Source organism: Budorcas taxicolor, chromosome 17, assembly GCF_023091745.1.
Source record: "Budorcas taxicolor isolate Tak-1 chromosome 17, Takin1.1, whole genome shotgun sequence".
NCBI classification, from domain to species: domain Eukaryota; kingdom Metazoa; phylum Chordata; class Mammalia; order Artiodactyla; family Bovidae; genus Budorcas; species Budorcas taxicolor.
The window spans coordinates 30,087,980-30,107,338 of record NC_068926.1 but is presented as its reverse complement, the minus strand read 5'-3'; the positions used below and the strand labels follow the sequence as shown (position 1 = coordinate 30,107,338).

The following is a 19,359-nucleotide window of genomic DNA, read 5'->3' as shown; positions in this document are numbered from 1 at the left end:
ATACATTAAATTTACAGTGTTGTGTTAGCTTCAAGAGTACAGCAGAGTGGTTCAGTTATATATATATATATATATATATATATATATATATATATATATATATCCTTTTTCAGATTTTTTTCCCATTATAGGTTATCACAAGATACTGAATATAGTTTCCTGTGCTGTGCAGTAGGACCTTATTGTTTATCTATTTTATACGTGTGTGTACGTGTGCTTGCTTAGTCCCGTGGAATTTTACAGGCGAGAATAATGGAGTAGGTTCCCATTTCCTCCTCCATGGAGGAGATCTTTCCAACCCAGGGATTGAGCCTTTGTTTCTTGTTCCTCCTGCATTGGCAGGTGAATTCTTCACCACTGTGGCCCCTATAGTATTGTGTATGTTGATTCCCAAATTCTAATTTATCCCACCCCAACCCCCAGTGTCCCCTGTGGTAACCATAAGTTTTTTATGTCTGTTAGTCTTTTCTGTCTTGAAAAGATAGCTTTTGAATTAGCAATGGTGGTTACACTCAGCATACTTAAGGTTTTCTTCCTTGGGTTATTTTAAAAGCCTAAGGCAGCTTCTCAAAATAAGATTTTTTAAATTAATTTATTTTAATGGAAGGCTAATTACTTTACAACATTGTGGTGGTTTTAGCCATACATTGACATGAATCAGCCATGGGTGTACATGTGTCCCCCCATCGCAAACCCCCTTCCAACCTCCCTCCCCATCCCATCCCATCCCTCTGGGTCATCTCAGTGCACTGGCTTTGAGTGCCCTGTTCCATGCATTGAACTTGGACTGGTCATCTATTTCACATATGGTAATATACATGTTTCAGTGCTATTCTCTCAAATAATCCCACCCTCAGCTTCTCCCACAGAGTCCAAAGTCTGTTCTTTGTATCTGTGTCTCTTTTGCTGTTTTGCACATAGGGTCGTCGTTACCATCTTTCTAAATTCCATATACATGCGTTAATATACTGGTGTTTAATATATTGGTGTTTTTCTTTCTGACTTACTTCACTGTATTATAGGCTACAGTTTCATCTACCTCATTAGAACTAATTCAAATGTGTTCTTTTTAATAACCGAGTAATATTCCAGTGTGTATATGTACCACAACTTTCTTTTCCATTCGTTTGCCAGTGGACATCTAGGTTCCTTCCATGTCCTAGCTATTATAAACAGCACTGCAATGAACATTGGGGTACACGTGTCTCTTTGAATTCTCTTTTGTGTGTGTGCCCAGCAGTGGGATTGCTGGGTTGTATGGCAGTTCTATTTCCAGTTTTTTAAGGAATTTCCACTGTTCTCTATAGTGGCTATACTAGTTTGCATTCCCACCAACAGTGTAAGAGGGTTCCCTTTTCTCCACGCCCTCTCCAGCATTTATTGTTGGTAGACTTTTTGATAGCAGCCATTCTGACTGGCGTGAGATGGTACCTCATTGTGGTTTTGATTTGCATTTCTCAGATAATAAGTGATGTTGAGCATCTTCTTATATGTTAGCCATCTGTATGTCTTCTTTGGAGAAATGCCTGTTTAGTTCTTTGGCCCACTTTTTGATTGGGTCATTTATTTTTCTGGTATTGAGCTGCATGAGCTGCTTGTATATTTTTGAGATTAATTCTTTGTCAGTTTTGTTTGCTATTATTTTCTCCCATTCTGAAGGCTGTCTTTTTCACCTTGCTTATAGTTTCCTTTGTTGTGCAAAAGCTTTTAAGCTTAATTAGGTCCCATTTGTTTATTTTTGTTTTTATTTCTATTACTCTGGGAGGTGGGTCATAGAGGATCTTGCTGTGATTTATGTCTGTAAGCGTTCTGCCTATTTTTTCCTCTAGGAGTTTTATAGTTTCTGGTCTTAAATTTAGATCTTTAATCCATTTTGAGTTTATTTTTGTGTATGGTGTTAGAAAGTGTAGTTTCATTCTTTTACAGGTGGTTGACCAGTTTTCCCAGCACCGCTTGTTAAAGAGATTGTCTTTTCTCCATTGTATATCAAAAAGGGATTTTCTGAAGATCCTGATTAATTTCTGTATTTGTCATGGCGAACCTAGATAACCTGGGAGGATCATATCCTGGAAAAAATTTGTACTATATTTCAGTTATTCCAAGATCTACATTTTTTTCCTCCACATTAAAAAAACTCTTTAACCCCTACTTTTTTTGGTCTCTTCCTCATAAATTATAAAAAATTATATATAAAATATAAATTTATATATAACTGATATCAAATAACAAAAGACTGTCTCCTTGCTTTATCATTATTACAGTTTGGTGTTTTTCTAAGACTTTTTTTATGTTTTTGCAAATGTGAAAACTAGTATATGTAGTTTTGTTTTTAACTATATTCACAGAGTGTTAAAGCTTACTTTTTTAAAAAAGTAATAACTTCTATTTACTAGAATGTTAGCTCCATCAGGGCAGAATTGCTGTCATATTTGTTGTTATAATCTCCTACCTAGAACAGTACCCAGTTCACGTGAGGACCCAGATAATTATTGACCAAACGAATGAATATAGATTCACATGAATAGGAATTCTGGAGAGAACAACTGTCTTATTCTAGGGACAGATTGGTTAGCATTTACTGAAGGATAAGGATTGATCAGAGCCTGGCATTGGAAGATGAGAACATTGAAAAATCTATTTCTTTGTGTTGAGAGTTTGAAAATCTAGATTAAGTTAGACTTTAGAGGATCTAGAATCTACAAATTTGGACTTTATATATGTCACCCAACAGTAAGCTATTTTACATTTTTCACAAGGGTGGAAATTCAATAAATAATTCGGCGAGTGATAGTGAATTTAACATGAAATTTTGAGGTAAAAAGATTGAGAATAGGGAGAATCATTGAATCTGGAAGTCTGAAGACCTTATTTTTTCTGGGAATACTTATGAAGTCCAGTGGTTAGGGCTCTGCGCTTTCATTGCTGGGGGCTTGGGTTTGAACCCTGGTCTGGCAACTAGGATCCCACATGATATGCTAAAAGATGACTTTGGTTGTCTAGTTCATACTTATAGACTAATTTTGAGATTGTGGACCAACAATGTCACATTTATGGGCCTTTTCTTCCCTTATCTGTAAAATAAGTTGGTATGCTGTAATAAATGTGCTAAGGATCATCTTAATTTTAGGGGAATTTTTAATATAATCTTTCTTTTATTCAATTTTGTGGGTTTTTTTAGTCTTGAACTTAGTATTTAGCAATTGCTTACTATTTATTGGGCCAGAATAATACTGGCATGATTTTCTTTTAGCATTTGACTGTTAATCCAGTTATTGAACAGTCTTGATATTACTTACATTAACATTGTTACACAGCATATATTATAAAAGTGATGATAATGTTTTTATATAAAATACCAATTCCTTCCTCTAGGAACCACCATCTCTTCCTGAAGAGGCATCAAATCAACTATGTCTTCCAGATGAACAAGAACAAGAAGAACTTGATTTTTTCTTTGATGAAGAGATGGAACAAATAGAAGGTCAAAAAAACACATTTACTGATTGGTCTGATAATGATTCGGATTATGAAATTGATGATCAAGATTTAAATAAGATTTTGATTGTAACTCAGACACCTCCTTACATGAGAAAACATCCTGGAGGAGATCGAACAGGCTACCACATGTCTCAAGCAAAAATTACATCTGAACTTGCTAAAGTTATCAACGATGGTTTATATTATTATGAGCAGGATCTGTGGATGGAAGAATATGAAAACAAACACACAGCCATAAAGGTAATTGTTTATGGCCAACATCTTTCTATTGATAACTTTGTTTTGATTGCATGTTGCTGCTTAGGTTTTCCTAAACTTGAGACCTTATTTTATGAAATTTTGAGTATAAATAAATTATATTTAATTTGAAAAATTCCTAGAAATATATGATATTTACAACCTGAAAAAGTTATTTTATTAAAATGACAGTGAAAAACAAACAAACAAAAAAATGACAGTGAATAAGTGCTTTTATTACCAAAAAATATTAGCACTCCCTGATTTAAAAAATCCTACCTTTTTTTCAAGTGAAAGTAATAAGAAGGCCTTTCCTCATTAGAAGAAATAAAAACTAAAGTTATGGACTGGCTTAGTTTATATGCTGTTTACATATATGGCTATAATCACTTCAGCTGTGTGAGCAGGGTTTCAGAAAGTAGTTACTTTAGTTGCCCTTTGTGTGCTTCTTACCTTAGTCTATGGTGCATGTTCTGTGACAGTGGAACTTGTTGACAAGTAGACAAGATTACACTGACTGTTTTCCTTATTGATCATTATTTTGTTGCAGGACCTGTTTGAAAGTTTGCTCCAGTTTTTCATCTTGAATTTCACCCAACCTCCTGGTATCTACCCCAGTTACTAAGATAAAATATGAGAGTCTAGAGTAGTCTACTGGCTGTCTGCATTCCTTTTATATGACTTTTAGTGGTATAGATAGGGATTTAAAAGGATCTTTTTCTGCCATTAAATTGATTAGAAAATTCCCCCAAATTAAATATTTACTTTGAGGTTAGAATAATGAGGAAAATTTGTATAATATACCAAATAGGAAAGATTTTTAGAAATAGAGTTTTAGAAAAGCCAGCCAACTCATGGTTTTACAGTACTGGCTGTATGTGAAGCTTCATATCATCAAGAAGTATGCTTTCCTTCTCAGTTCTTCCTGGAATTTCCATCACTGCTTTTATCCTCTTGTCTTGCCACTGCCTTTTTGAAGATCTTGCCTCAGGATATGGTAGCTTGTCAGTAAATTGGAGCCTGAGGAATTCTCACAGTCCTACTGCTATGGGAAAGGAAGTATGTTTTTATAAAGTTTCTTGGTTGAAATCTTAACTTGTGTAAGAATTGTTACATTATTTGTGATACTTATGTTCTGTAAATAATATCTAACTTAAATCTTTTTGGGAACAGAAAGAGATAGAAAATAAATTTACAATAGGTTAAGATTGCCCTACCTCCATTCCCTATTCCTCTATCCTGCATCATTCTTCACCATCTGCCGTTCTGTGTATTGCACTTTTGATCATGTAAATGTCAGATCTGTGAGGAAGGGATTTTTGTCCTGTTTTTTTGTACAGCCATATCTCCAGTTGTAGCACAGTTGTTAGAGTTCCTGATGCAAAGTAGTACTCAATTCATATTTGTTAAAATGGATATTGAATTACAGATTAAACATTATGAACTAACCAGAAGAACCAACCTCTGTGTATAATACTGGTTTTAAGAGAAGATATTTTCAGAGGTCCAGATAATGAAATTTCAGGTCACCTTGAAACAAATGCTCTTGGTAGGTGACTATTTGCTTGAAAGTGTAGACAGGAGTAATTCAATTCAATTACCTCATCTGTTGCCTTAGCCAAAAAATATTGGTCCAGAGAAAAAAGTCTTGGCTATATGTTTCTTAAGCATTATGGGTCTGTTCATAATTATGTCTTACCTAATCCCTATTGTTTAACTTATTCCTCCTTTCTCTAATTCTGTGCTCAGCATATACTTTCTCATTAGAATTGTACTTCTTCTGTGGGTCTGTATAGAGGGAGAGAAATCAATTATTTAATTATTTATTACTCCTACTGTGTGTATGTGACACCATGTTAGGTACTGGGCATGAAATCAGAAGATAACAGGATTTCTACATGCCTATTCTTACATATACTGGGGACAATAGACATTAAAATAAACCACAGTAAGTACCTGAGGTGCTGTTGAATTAGGCTATAAGGGAATGACTATGAGAAAGTCACAGTTATAGTGAGATAGAAAGTATAGTTAAGAATGAACCATGCAAATAACAGATAAACCATATCCTAGGAAAGGGGAATAACAAGTGTCAAGGATATGAGATGGGAAAGAATTTGGTATATTTGAGGAACTAAAAAAAGTGTTTATAGTATTTATACAAGAGAACAGTTATAGATATATAGGCATGTATCTGATCATAGAAGGTAACATGTGGGCCTTGTTAAGTAATTTGGAATTTACCTGAAGTTCAAATGGAGTACCTTGAAGAATTTTATACAGGCAACAGCATGTGATCTAATTTTTATTTTAGAAATACCAGTTTGGTTACTAAGGCAGAGAATGGATTAGATGGGGACAAGAGTGGCAGATGAAATTCAGTTGGGAGTCTATTAAAGTAGTCCAGGAGGTGTATGTTGGTAATTTAAGATAAATTGGTGGCAAAGGAAGTGTAGAAATTAGACGACCCAGGTCTGAATCTTGATGAAGGACCATTTAGGAGTTGTATAGGAAACTGGTGGTGTGGAAGCTGAACACTGTCTTCATGAGGAGAGAATAATCAGATATGCTGGAAGCTGGACAGATTGAGTTTAGGTATGAATGAAAAGAATGCCAAATTGGTAGGGTTGTTTGGTGATCATTTCTGCCTTTGTGAAGGGAGTTTTGCTGAATCCATAAGCTATGTTGAAGTGTATGTACCAAAGAGTAGGAATAAGCCTTCTGTTTCTGACATGTCCTTATTGCTAAAGACAGTTAAAATGACCTGCTAATAAATGAGAAAATATGAACTTAAAATCCTTGCAGCTCTGAAAGATAAGTTATCAGAATAAAACCACAGAGAAGTAGAGGATTAAAACCAGTTTTGCCTGGGAGAGCATTTTGAAATTTTGGTAGTTTGTGAAGTTCAGCTTTTCAAAAGCCACCCAAAATATAGAGTAAAACATAAACCTGTGGCCTAGTCAGAGTCAGGGGTTCTAACAGGAGTCCCTTCCCCTATTGAATTGGTACCTGAAAACTATACCCTAGTGAAAGGGTATAACTGCTTTCTCATCTGCTTCTCTAGAGGACTACAAAGCATATTTTCTTAGTTGTGCTGAGCAAGGTATCACATGTGAGAATGAACAGCAGTAGCAAACAATAAGCCCATACCATGAAAAAATTTAGGTAGTAGAATTATTAAGCATAGTATAGAGTAACTATGCTTACTATGTTTAAAGAATATCTGCAGGGAAAAAGAAATTCTAAAGAATAACCTTTGTAGAACTTCTGGAAGTAAAAACAGTTCAAGGCTGAAATTAAAAATTCAGTTAATTAAAGGGATTAACAACAGATTAGATACAATTAAAGAATCGGTGAACTGGAAGATAGGTTACAAGAAAGTATTCAGAAATCAACAGACAAAGAGATAAAATATATGAAAGAGGGTATAGAATGGTATTCTAGAAAGTCATTGCTATTATTTGGTATATTTCAAATCTAGTTCTGTAAGTTAACATTTAATGGATTTTATTATAAATCTTTTTATTTTTGAGAAAAGTAAAAAGGAAATGGAATATAGAGTAAAAAACGTGGTCTAAGATAGATATTTATTCAGAGTTTCAGAAGGAAAGAGAGTAAATGGGACAGAGTCAGTGTTTTAATAGGTAATACCTAGGACATTTTCTGAGCTGCAGAGAAGTACCAGAGTAGAGTAGCGAGGGAAAGAGTGGTTACTTTAAAGAAGAGCAGCTGGACAGTTAACTGACAGCTGACTTCTCACTAGTAACATTTGAATGCAACACACCATGGAATTATGATGTTAATACAGCAAGGGAAAATAACTACCAACACCTAATTGTATGCCTTGCAAAAATATCTTTCAAGTAAGAGAGTGCAATATAAGAGAAATTGCAAACAGCAGAACCTCATCAAAGGAATTTCCAAAATGGAAATAAAAGTGATTCCAGATGCCAAAGGTACAGAAAGGAGTATAGAGCAAAGCAAGTGATAAATATGTAAACAAACCTAAATAAATATTAACTGTATAAGATAATAATTGTGTCTTACAGATTAACATTAACACAAACTGAGAGAAAGTACTTAAAGATACTTTTGTGTCTGAAAAGATAATTGATTATTTTTCAGTTTTAAAAGTTATTATTTTTCAAGTTTGGAGGATACCCATTTAAAAATAAATGTCTTAATGGGCTACTAGTTAGAATGTAATATGGTTCAACTATTTTGGAAAGCAGTTTGGCAGTTCTCAAAATGTTAAACGGAGTTATTATATGACCCAGGAATTCTGTTCCTAGGTATATACATGAGAGAAATGACAACATATGTCCACAGAAAAACTTGTACACAGATCTTCAATACAGCATTATGAAAGTGTAAAGAACTCAAATATTCTTTGTCTGATGAATGAATAAAGGTGGTATAGCCATACAATGGAACATTATTTGCCAATAGAAAAAAGTGAATTTACTGATAATGCTACATGAAAACATCATGCTAAATAAAAGAAGCCCATCACAAAGTAGTACCTATTATATGATTCTCTTCACCTGAAACCCCAAACAGAGAGAAATTAAATTGGTGGCTGCCTAGGGTGGATTTTGGGATGGGTAAAGAAAATAGGGACTGCTAGTGGATACTAGGTTTATTTTTGGAGTGATAAAAATGTTGAAATATTGATTATGATGGTGGTTGCAAAATTGTATACTAAAAACAATTATACACTGGGATAGATTGTACCATATCTGGATTTTATCTTAATAAAATTATTTTTAAACAAGTAAATGGAAAGACATCCTGTGTATATGGATTGGAAGTCAGTACTACCTGAAGTGATCTACAGATTCAGTGCAATCCCTGAATGACAATTTTTGCAAGAATAGGATAACAGATAAAGAAATTTATATGGAATCTCATGGGACCCTGAAGAACCAAAGACAATCTTTACAAAGAAGAAATAAAGTTGGAAATCTCCTGCTGTTGATTTCAAAATACATTTCAGAACTACAGTAATCAAAACAGTGTCACTGGCATAAAGATAGACATAGACATAGACAAATGGAATTATAGAGCCCAGAAACAAACCCTTGAGTTGACTCTATGGTGTAATGATTTTGAGCTTGAATGCCAAGACCACCGAATGGGGAAAGGACAACCTCTTCAACAAATGGTGTTGGGGAAACTGAATATTCACATGCAAAAGAATGAAGATGGACCCTTACTATATCACCATAATACCTAAACATTTTAATAACAGATTAAAGACTAAAACCTAAAACCCAAAGTCTTTAGAAGAAAACATAGGAGTGAAGCCTTGGGGCATTTGATTTGACAGTGATTTCTTGGATATAACACCAACAGCACATGTGAAAAAAACAAAAATGGATAAGTTAGAAGTCGTGAAATCAAAAACTTATGTGTATTAACAGACACAAAACAGGATGAAAGGACAGTCTGCAAAACAATAAAATAATTGCTTATCATAACTGATGATGTTAATACTACTGAATGTTTAAAGAAACCCAACAACTCAACAAAATAACTCAGTTTAGAAAATGTCATAGGACTCAATGGATGTTTTTCCAAAAATAGTATACAGATGGCCAATAAGCACATGAAAGTGTGCTCAGCATCATTACCCAACAAGGGAAATACAAATCAAAATCAAATGAGTTAGCACCTCAAACTAATTAGGATGTCTACTTTCAAAATAAAAGGCAAAACAGAAAATTTGTTGGAGAGGGTGTGGAGAAATTGAAACCTTGCATTGGTGGTGGAAACATAAAATAGTATAGCTCCTATGGGAAACAATATGGCAGTTACAAAACTAAAGAGCAGCAGTATTCACAATAGCTAAAAAGTGGAAACAACTCAAAATGTCCATTATCAGATGAATGGATAAACAAAGTGATGGTGTATATGTGCAGTGGGATATTATTCAACTTTCAAAAGGAAGAAGGACATCTGTCCCATGCTACTACATCGATAGTCAAGATATGCTAAATGAAATGAGTCACTGAGACATACATGATTCCAGTTATATGAAGTACTAAACTAGTGAAGTTCACAGAAACAAGAGTGGAGTGGTAGTTATGGGGTGAGGGAAAATGAGGAGCTATTAAATGGAATAGAATTTCAATTTTGCTTAATAAAAAAAGTTTGGTATCTGTTCCACAACATGGTGAATATACTTAACACTACAGAACTATACACTTAAGATGGTTAAGATGGTAAATTTTGTTATTTGCTTTTTTTAAACCCCAATTAAAGGTGAAAATTAGAAACCCAGCCACTTATCAAATAAACAGTAAAGAAAAAAACTTTTGTACATATATTAATATCAGACAGAATAAGGTTACAAAGTAGACTTGAAGACAAAAAGAATTACTAGTGCTAGAGAGTGTCTTTTTAAATAATGATTAAAAGTGAAGAAATTCATCAGAAAAGTGTAACTTAAAATTTGATGTATTTAATGCAGAATATTCAAATATGTGAAGCAAAGAGTTAATAGAACAAATCTAGTCATAGTGACTTAATTTACCTCCTAAGTAAATAAGGAATGTTCAAGTAATTTAAAAAGAATAATTTGATAAACAACTCTGTACCTAGCAACTGCAGAGTATAGCAAATTTTAAAGCATAATACATAAAACATAATAATGCATAAAACACATTAAAATAATTTAGTATTTAATAATAGAAATAAAACACTTTTTGTTTTGTAACAAAGCTATATTTTATAAATAACTCACCAAGGAAGAAATCATAGTGAAAATTAGAAAATCTAAGTCGAATGTTAGCAAAATTTTAACGATGCACCTAGAGAGATAAGACTCTCTCTTCAGTTCAGTTCAGTTGCTCAGTCGTGTCCGACTCTCTGCGACCCCATGAATCGCAGCACTCCAGGCCTCCCTGTCCATCACCAACTCCTGGAGTTCACTCAAACCCACGTCCATCGAGTCAGTGGTGCCATCCAGCCATCTCATCCTCTGTCGTCCCCTTCTCCTCCTGCCCCCAATCCCTTCCAGCATCAGAGTCTTTTCCACTGAGTCAGCTCTTCGCATGAGGTGGCCAAAGTACTGGAGTTTCAGCTTCAGCATCATTCCCTCCAAAGAAATCCCAGGGCTGATCTTCAGAATGGACTGGTTGGATCCCCTTGCAGTCCAAGGGACTCCCAAGAGTCTTCTCCAACATCACAGTTTAAAAGCATCAACTCTCTCTTAGGTAAATGCAAATATTAGGTAAAATGCTTGAAATCAATAAACCAATCACTGTTATTATCTTTTCTGTATAAAAATTTCCCCCCAAGTCTCAAAGCCTTAAAAATTTCTCACACTGCTTGATAGTGGCTGCTGCAGGTGAGTGTGTGTGTGTGGTTTGTTTGATTGGTATTCATTCTGAAAGAGGAGCCCTTATACACCATTTGCTCATTCATTTATACAGCAGATGGGGTGAACAGGAGGATGAGCTATAGTGTACTGTTGTATTCAAAATTGCTGCTTTTGTGGGGTTTATGTATATTTACTTACATTCCACCAGCTAAGGCAAATCACATGGCTAAGTGTATGGGCTGGAGTTGTAAAGGCTCAGGTGAAATGGAAGACAATTACATGATCTTTTAATCTAGGAAATTTGGGCTGTGAACAATAATATTAATAGAATCTACTAGAGCTTTTATAAAGCTAGAGGTAGAAATTTCTCATGAAGTTACAAAAGTTAGCAAAATAAACTTCCATAAGTTCAGTTCGGTTTAGTCACTCAGTTGTGTCCAACTCTGCGACCCATGGACTGTAGCACGCCAGGCCTCCCTGTCCATCACCAACTCCTGGAGTTTATTTAAACATGTCCATTGAGTCAGTGATGTCATCCAACCATCTCATCCTCTGTCGTCCCCTTCTTCTCCCACCTTCAATCTTTCCCAGCATCAGGGTCTTTTCAAATGAGTCAGCTCTTCAAATCAGGTGGCCAAAGTATTGGATTTTCAGCTTCAACATCAGTCCTTCCAATGAACACTCGGGACTGATCTCCTTTAGGATGGACCAGTTGGATCTCCTTGCAGTCCAAGGGACTCTCAAGAGTCTTCTCCAACACCACAGTTCAAAAGCATCAATACTTTGGCGCTCAGCTTTCTTTATAGTCCAACTCTCACATCCATACGTGACTACTGGAAAAACCATAGCTTTGACTAGACAGGCCTTTGTTGGCAAGGTAATGTCTCTGCTTTTTAATATGCTGTCTAGGCTGGTCATAACTTCCCTGCCAAGGAGTAAGCATCTTTTAATTTCATGGCTGCAGTCACCATCAGCAGTGATTTTAGAGCCCCCCAAAATAAAGTCTGCCACTGTTTCCACTGTTTCTCCATCTATTTGCATGAAGTGATGGGACCAGATGACATAATCTTCGTTTTCTGAATGTTGAGCTTTAAGCCAACTTTTTCATTCTCCTCTTTCACTTTCATCAAGAGGCTCCTTAGTTCTTCACTTTCTGCCATAAGGGTGGTGTTATCTACATATCTGAGGTTATTGATATTTCTCCTGGCAATCTTGATTCCAGTTTGTGCTTCCTCCAGCCCAGCATTTCTCATGATATACTCTGCATAGAAGTTAAATAAGCAGGGTGACAATATACAGCCTTGACATACTCTTTTTCCTATTTGGAACCTATTTGGAGAAGGCAATGGCAACCCACTCCAGTATTCTTGCCTGGCAAATCCAATGGACGGAGGAGCATGGTAGGCTGCAGTCCATGGGGTCGCTAAGAGTTGGATACGACTGAGTGACTTCACTTTCACTTTTCACTTTCATGCATTGGAGAAGGAAATGGCAACCCATTCCAGTGTTCTTGCCTGGAGAATCCCAGGGATGGGAGAGCCTGGTGGGCTGCCGTCTATGGGGTCGCACACAGTTGGACATGACTGAAACGACTGAAGCGACTTAGCAGCAGTAGCAGCAAGCAGGGTGACAATATACAGCCTTGACGTACTCTTTTTCCTATTTGAAACCAGTCTGTTGTTCCATGTCCAGTTCAAACTGTTGCTTCCTTACCTGCATACAGATTTCTCAAGAGGTAGGTTGGGTGGTCTGGTATTCCTATCTCTTTTAGAATTTTCCGCAGTTTATTGTGATCCACACAAAGGCTTTGGCATAGTCAATAAAGCAGAAATAGATGTTTTTCTGGAACTCTTTTGCTTTTCCAGTGATGCAGTGGATGTTGGCAATTTGACCTCTGGTTCCTCTGCCTTTTCTAAAACCAGCTTGAACATCTGGAAGTTCACGTATTGTTGAAGCCTGGCTTGGAGAATTTTGAGCATTACTTTACTAGGGTGAAACTTCCATGAAAGTATATGGAAAGAAATAATTAGATCTAAAAGAGGTTTTAATCATACAATTATTTCAGAAAACTAAGATTACACTTAGGAAGACAATATAGAGGAAAATGTACATTTTTAGCTGCAGTGAAAGTGGGGGTGTACTTACTGATTATGGATAAATTTTTATTTTAAAAAGTACTTCTGACCTATAATTTGAACATTTAAATTCAAGGGAAATTTTCTAGAAAATATGTAAATTAACAAAACTGACTAGAAAAGAATATAAGTTGCTAAAGACCATTTTAAATAATCTTGAAACTCTGATTTAACTTAGGTTTATTAGCAAGTTCTTCTAAAATTGGAATAATTTCAGCCATACACAGTTTCCAGTGACTAATAGTAAATATTCAAATATTTGTTGAATAGCTGAGGTGAAAAGAGGAAATATTTGATTCATTTTATGAAAAGAACATAACCTTGATACTAACACCTGAAGAGAATATGAATGAGAAATTCATGAAAATACAAATGATGGTCTTTTAAGATTTTATTTTATGATAATATGAAACAACTGTGAAAGAATCTATATATTTTCTATGGCAGCCATGACACATTACTATGAATTTGGCAGCTATAAAACAACATGAGTTTATCATTTAATTTTATAAATCAGAAGTCTGAGCTCAGCCAGTTTCTCTACTCTGAGCCTACAAGAAAAATCCTGGGCTCTTATCTGTACTTTCATGTGAGAAATTACTTCCAAGTTCATTCAGATCGTTTGAATGAATTCAGTTCTTTGTGACTCCATGTAGAGTTGTTCAGTTCAGTTCAGTCGCTCAGTCGTGTCCGACTCTTCGCAACCCCATGAATCGCAGCACGCCAGGCCTCCCTGTTCATCACCATCTCCCGGAGTTCACTCAGACTCACGTCCATCGAGTCAGTGATGCCATCCAGCCATCTCATCCTCTGTCGTCCCCTTCTCCTCCTGCCCCCAATCCCTCCCAGCATCAGAGTCTTTTCCAATGAGTCAACTCTTCACATGAGGTGGCCAAAGTACTGGAGTTTCAGCTTTAGCATCATTCCTTCCAAAGAAATCCCAGGGTTGATCTCCTTCAGAATGGACTGGTTGGATCTCCTTGCAGTCCAAGGGACTCTCAAGAGTCTTCTCCAGCACCATAGTTCAGAAGCATCAATTCTTCGGCGCTCAGCCTTCTTCATAGTCCAACTCTCACATCCATACATGACCACAGGAAAAACCATAGCCTTGACTAGACGGACCTTAGTCAGCAAAGTAATGTCTCTGCTTTTGAATATACTATCTAGGTTGGTCATAACTTTTCTTCCAAGGAGTAAGCGTATTTTAATTTCATGGCTGCAATCACCATCTGCAGTAGAGTTGAGGGCCTTCATTTCCATTTTGGCAGACTGGTGCCTTCAACTTCCTTCGACCCCCTGTGTTCTTGGTCAGATTGCACTGTCACTCTAAATCAGCAGCAATTGGTGGAACCCTACTTTGAATCTTTCTTGCCACATCTCTTTTGCCTGTAGTTGGAGAAAGTTTTCTGCATAATAAGATCACTCAGAAAATCTCAGTTACATCTGCAAAGTCCTTTTTGCCATGTATGCAATGTAATTACATGTTGTGGAGATTGGGATCTGTACATCTATGAGAGACCCTTCTGCCTAGTATAAGGTAGAGCTTTAGAAGGATGCATCACACTTTTAAGGAGAGCATTATAATACTTTTTAAGTTTTTAGTGAAGACACAAATGAGAGAAATAGCACAGTTCATGTTTGAGAAATCAATGTGATGAAGGTGATTTTCCCCAAATGGATTGAAAGGTCAATTACATTCCAATAAATATTTCAACAGTGTTTTTTTTTTTAAGGAATTTTATAAACTGATTCTAAAATTTATATGGAAATGTAAGGGACAGGAAACCCATCACACTCCTAAAAGCGAGGCAACTTGTTTTTATTAAATTAAAGGTACAATTTATTAAAGATATGAGACAGACTAAGAATGGAATAGGAAGTACAGAAACAATTGGATTCATCTGTGCACACTTGGCAAATGACATGATTATGTATCAAAGAGCTGATTTTTAATAAATAGTGCTGGAAAAGTTGTTGGTGAAAAAGTGAAATTACAGACTAATGGCTTACAGTGTCATTCATATCTACTTCAGTGAAGGGCAAAAACATTATTAGTGGTTAACAGTAAAATGTCTTAATGCACTCAGAGTAGGGAAAAGTTTCTTGAATGGACACAAAAATCACAATCTTAAATGACAAGATTGGTAAATTTAAAAACAGAATTTTTCATTAAACATCAAAGAGAGGGCATACATAATTCACAAAGTGAAGAAGAGATGGTTCTCATTCATGATTTGATAGGTATAAAACAAATGTATACAGAAGTTAAAAAAAAACAAAACTGAAAGAGTCAGTAAAAACTAGTTATGAGACATGAACAAATGTTTCACAAAAGAGGAAGTCCAAGTAATTGAAATCATGAAAAGGTCTTCAAAGTTATTAGTAAAGAAGATGCAAATTAAAATTTCATTGTAAAAAAGCACATTAGCAAAGTTAAAACATTAGGCAGAAGTGTTTGGGAGTATTTAGAAGGAGAACTTCATTAATCTGTCTGTGGTAATGCCAAAGGTACTATGCTTACCATCTCAATATGCTCTTGCGTTGCATTGTTCAAATGTCATAGCTGTTATAACCACATGTGGTTATTGAGTCCTCAAAATGTGGATAGTCTAAAATGAGATGTGCTTTAAATGTATAGTTTAGAGACTTAGTAAGAAAAAAGAATGTAAAAAAATCTCAATTTTTAAAATAATCACATTGAAATGATAATAAATTTGGTTAAGTAAAATATTGCTCTTTTAAAAAACCTTTTTAAAAACTGTTTTTAAAACTTTATTTAAGCTGTAGCACACAGCACACTAGATCTTCGTTCCCCAACCAGGGATTGAACCTGTGTCCCCTGAATTGGATGTATGGAATCTTAACCACTGGACAGCCAGGGAAGTCCCTAAAAAACCTTTTTAATGTAGCTACTGGAAAATTTTAAATTGTGATTTTTTGATATGTATGTATTGAACAGTACTTCTGTAGCAGAACCCAAGAAATGTTCATCAGGAACAATATATAACAGTATAGCAAAATTATTCATTATATTCACAAACTGGAAATAGCCAAAATGTCCAGCAGCAATTGACTGGCTATGTTGTGGTACAGTAAACAATGTGATACTATATAGTAGTAAGAATGAGTGACAGGTAGTACACATCTTTGTTAATCTAGAAAACAATGCTGAGTACAAGAAGTTAAGTACAGTTGCTTACAGACTATGATTCCATAAAGCTCTTGAGAACAAGTCAATTCAAAGGTGCATTTTTTAGAAATATGTACAAGCATACATATAATATAAAGAAAAAGTCTGGAATAATGATCATGTAAGTCAGAATCTGAGTTGTTTTTGTGGGGAATAAAATACACAAGGTTTCCAATGTACTAACAGTGTTATGTTTCTAGTAGCTTTTACATACTAGTTTTCTAAACAAGTTGCACACGTACGTATAACACATTTTCTTATGTGGCATATTTTATGACAATGCAAAGAACAGGCTGGTAGGAATGGGAATGTGTGGGACAAGAAGAGGTAAGCCAAAGATGAGTTATTTACTTCTTGGAGCTTCAAGGTTGTTCTTGGGCTAAAATCAAGGTTAGGTTGGCCCTCCCCCGGCTTTTTTTAAACTTAATTTTTATTTGAAGTATAGTTGATTTACAGTGTTGTGTTATTTTCAGGTGTAATGTTGAACCTGTGCTCGTTTTTTGTTTACAACTATTTGTATTCCTGTTCAGCAGTCTCCTTTGGGTGGTGGTGTAAAGCGATATGTTGTTGAAGGCTTTATTAACAGAGGACTTAAAGATAGGGCTTTCTTTGAAGAAACAGGCTGCTGGGCTTCTGCATCTTGTCACTCATATTGCTGGCTGGCTTCTGGGCTTGTGAGGGTAAAGAGTTGTCCAGCCTACTGTCTCTCATGATACCTCTCCCTAATGAGAAATCTTGAGTTTGAAACTGCCGAACAAAGGAGAGAAACCATCACAACCTGTTCCTCAGTCATTATACCCTCTGTCCAAGTTGCTTGTGTGGAAACCTAAACATGCTCATGCCTTGTTTTCTAGCATTTCAGGAAGAATCTTCAAATTAGAAGCTTTTGAATTATACTGGTCAGTCAGTCAGTCTCATCTTTAGGCTTACAGCATTTGCTGTTGTGCAGTATGTCAGTTTTGCCCAGTACTTCTGCGAGGATTATGTGAAGTTAACACAGGTCTTTGTGTCAGTTTCCAGAGTTCTCCTTGGCTTTCCTGCCTTTGTATTGTATGACAGAACATACTTAGTTTTGCTGGATGACTGAGACCATCAGCAGGCTCATTGCTGAGAGGGTAGACTGGACATAGGCTCTCTTCTGCTTTGACCTATTCTGAGTGTGTGGAGCCTAAAGCCTTGGGAGACCTGATGGCTGTTACTCTGTAGATTACTTTGCGTCTTCTGTTGCATTTCCCTTACAAATACAGGCAGCTCTTTGTATTCGTTGCACATGGTGAGAGGAACTTCAGTTGTGGTGAAGTCTTTGGTATGTAGCTGGAAGTGGTGTACAAATTCACCAGGAGATGCCACATCATCACTTGGCAGACAGAAGCATGACATCATCTTGACTAGGCAAGCCAAGAGTCACCACCACCATTTGAGCTGTTCCTCTTCTCACTAGAGAAGGACACCAACTTGGGAACCTCTCTGCCAAAAGCTGGGGACTGTTCTTGACCAGGAGTCAACTTGTGTGCAAGTTTCACTGTGTGCAATTCTGGACCAAAAATTAACTTCTCTGAACTTCAAATGGGGATCATTCTGTTTTTTTTTACCCCAGATGAGGATCATTCTCGTCTTCTTTACCTCAATGGGTTTTAAAGACTTAAAAAAATATATTTTGTTTATTTATTTATTTGGCTGTATCATGTCTTAGTTGAGGCAGGTGAACTCTTAAGTTGCATCATGTGGGATCTAGTTCTGTGACATGGGACCCTTGAATTGGGACTGCAGAATCTTAGCACCTGGATCACCAGGGAAATTGCTTTTAAGACTTTTGAAAACTGTGAAAGACTGAGCATGTGTGACAAAGAACAAAGGCCATATGGTTATATGGAGGAATAATGAAAAAAGTGGAGGTGAGATCAGGAATTTAAAGACAATGCCGAAACTTCAGGCATTACATAGAAATTGTGACATCAAAGTGCAGTCTGTAGAGGTCTTCCCCTCTACAGGCACTGTGAAAGTGAAAGTGTTAGTCACTCAGCCATGTCTGACTCTTTGCAAGTCCATGGACTGTAGCCCTACAGACTCCTCTGTCCATGGAGTTTTCCAGGCAAGAATACTGGAGTGGGTTGCTAATTCCTCCTCCAGGGGATCTACTTGACCCAGGGTAGTTTGGGTAGATTGGGTCTCCTGTATTGCAGGCAGATTCTGAGCCACCAGGGAAGTACTATAGGGTCTGATATTTTCATAATTAGTCCTTTTGTGTTGTGTATTTTAAAATGCAAAACTCTTTTAATTCTTCCTCCTAATATCTTTCTCTGAAAGACTTCCTCAAATTTCCTTTCAACATGAGGCCTCATATCAACTATAGTCATTCTCTCTTTAGAAATGGTTTTGATTTGACTTCTCCCTGCTGAAGAGACAAGTGAAATAAACCTAATTTTAGCTCACTGTTTAATTCCAGCCAAAGCCCCTGCACAAGTCAGATCCTTATTTTAATACACATACTTCAAATATGGTTCGGGTTTGAGTTCAGTCACTCAATCGTGTCTGACTCTTTGCAACCCCATGGACTGGAGCGTGCCAGGCCTCCTTGTCCATCACCAACTCCCAGAATTTACTCAAACTCATGTCCATTGAGTCAGTGATGCCATCCAACCATCTCATCCTCTGTTGTCCCCTTCTCCTCCTGCCTTCAATCATTCCCAGCATCACAGTCTTTTCCATTAAGTCAGTTCTTCACATCAGGTGGCCAAAGTATTGGAGTTTCAGCTTCAACATCAGTCCTTCCAATGAATATTCAGGACTGATTTCCTTTAGGGATGGACTGGTTGGATCTCCTTGCAGTCCAAGGGACTCTCAAGAGTCTTCTCCAACACCACAGTTCAAAATCATCAATTCTTCAGCACTCAGCCTTCTTTACAGTCCAACTCTCACATCCATACATGACTGCTGGAAAAACCATAGCTTTGACTAGATGGACTTTGTTGGCA

The 19,359-nt window shown here is 36.3% G+C and overlaps 1 protein-coding gene across 1 annotated transcript in view; it reads left to right on the top strand.

Annotated features, from left to right (window-relative positions):
* The window catches only part of LARP1B (La ribonucleoprotein 1B), a 123,231-nt gene that overhangs the window by 35,593 nt on the left and 68,279 nt on the right, over window positions 1-19,359 (top strand). The window contains exon 11 of the mRNA XM_052654583.1: window positions 3,373-3,738. Coding sequence (XP_052510543.1) covers window positions 3,373-3,738 — 366 coding nt within the window. The remainder of the gene's footprint in view (window positions 1-3,372; window positions 3,739-19,359) is intronic.